We start from the raw sequence: 1,006 nt of genomic DNA, 5'->3' as shown, positions 1-1,006 counted from the left end.
GGGGCGAGGGGCAGAGGGGGGGCGAGGGGCAGAGGGGGCGAGGGGCAGAGGGGGGCGAGGGGCAGAGGGGGCGAGGGGCAGAGGGGGGCGAGGGGCAGAGGGGGCGAGGGGCAGAGGGGGGCGAGGGGCAGAGGGGGCGAGGGGCAGAGGGGGGCGAGGGGCAGAGGGGGCGAGGGGCAGAGGGGGGCGAGGGGCAGAGGGGGGCGAGGGGCAGAGGGGGCGAGGGGGGCGAGGGGGAAGAGGAGGCGAGGGGCAGAGGGGGGCAAGGGGCAGAGGGGGGCGAGGGGGAAGAGGAGGCGAGGGGCAGTGGGGGGGCGAGGGGCAGAGGGGGCGAGGGGGCATAGGAGGCAAGGGGCAGAGGGGGGCGAGGGGCAGAGGGGGCGAGGGGCAGAGGGGGGCGAGGGGGCGAGGGGCAGAGGGGGGCGAGGGGCAGAGGGGGCGAGGGGCAGAGGGGGCGAGGGGAAGAGGGGGCATAGGAGGCGAGGGGCAGAGGGGGCGAGGGGCAGAGGGGGGCGAGGGGCAGAGGGGGCGAGGGGCAGAGGGGGGCGAGGGGCAGAGGGGGGCGAGGGGCAGAGGGGGCGAGGGGGAAGAGGAGGCGAGGGGCAGAGAGGGGCAGAGGGGGCAGTGGAGGCGAGGGGCAGAGGGGGCGAGGGGCAGAGGGGGCGAGGGGCAGAGGGGGGCGAGGGGCAGAGGGGGGCGAGGGGCAGAGGGGGCAGTGGAGGCGAGGGGCAGAGGGGGCGAGGGGCAGAGGGGGGCGAGGGGCAGAGGGGGGCGAGGGGCAGAGGGGGGCGAGGGGGAAGAGGAGGCGAGGGGCAGAGGGGGGCGAGGGGCAGAGGGGGCGAGGGCAGAGGGGGCGAGGGGCAGAGGGGGCAGAGGAGGCGTGGGGCAGAGGGGGGCGAGGGGCAGAGGGGGCGAGGGGGGAAGAGGAGGCGAGGGGTAGAGGGGGGCGAGGGGCAGAGGGGGGCGAGGGGCAGAGGAGGTGAGGGGCAGAGGAGGAGAGGGGGCA

At 79.3% G+C, this 1,006-nt stretch overlaps 1 protein-coding gene across 1 annotated transcript; it reads right to left on the bottom strand.

The window, feature by feature from the left end:
* Positions 1-295: 295 nt before the first annotated feature.
* LOC130323577 (uncharacterized) lies at positions 296-969 on the bottom strand (the record flags this gene model as incomplete). Its single annotated transcript, XM_056553166.1, has 2 exons — positions 296-362; positions 881-969. Coding segments are annotated over 2 exons (156 nt in total), but the record flags the coding sequence as incomplete, so codon positions are not given.
* Between the last annotated feature and the right edge of the window lie 37 nt (positions 970-1,006).

The sequence above is a fragment of the Hyla sarda genome, unplaced genomic scaffold, assembly GCF_029499605.1.
Source record: "Hyla sarda isolate aHylSar1 unplaced genomic scaffold, aHylSar1.hap1 scaffold_251, whole genome shotgun sequence".
In the NCBI taxonomy this organism is placed as follows: Eukaryota; Metazoa; Chordata; class Amphibia; order Anura; family Hylidae; genus Hyla; species Hyla sarda.
The sequence above is the reverse complement of the archived record's forward strand: the minus strand, read 5'-3'. Positions and strand labels throughout refer to the sequence as shown.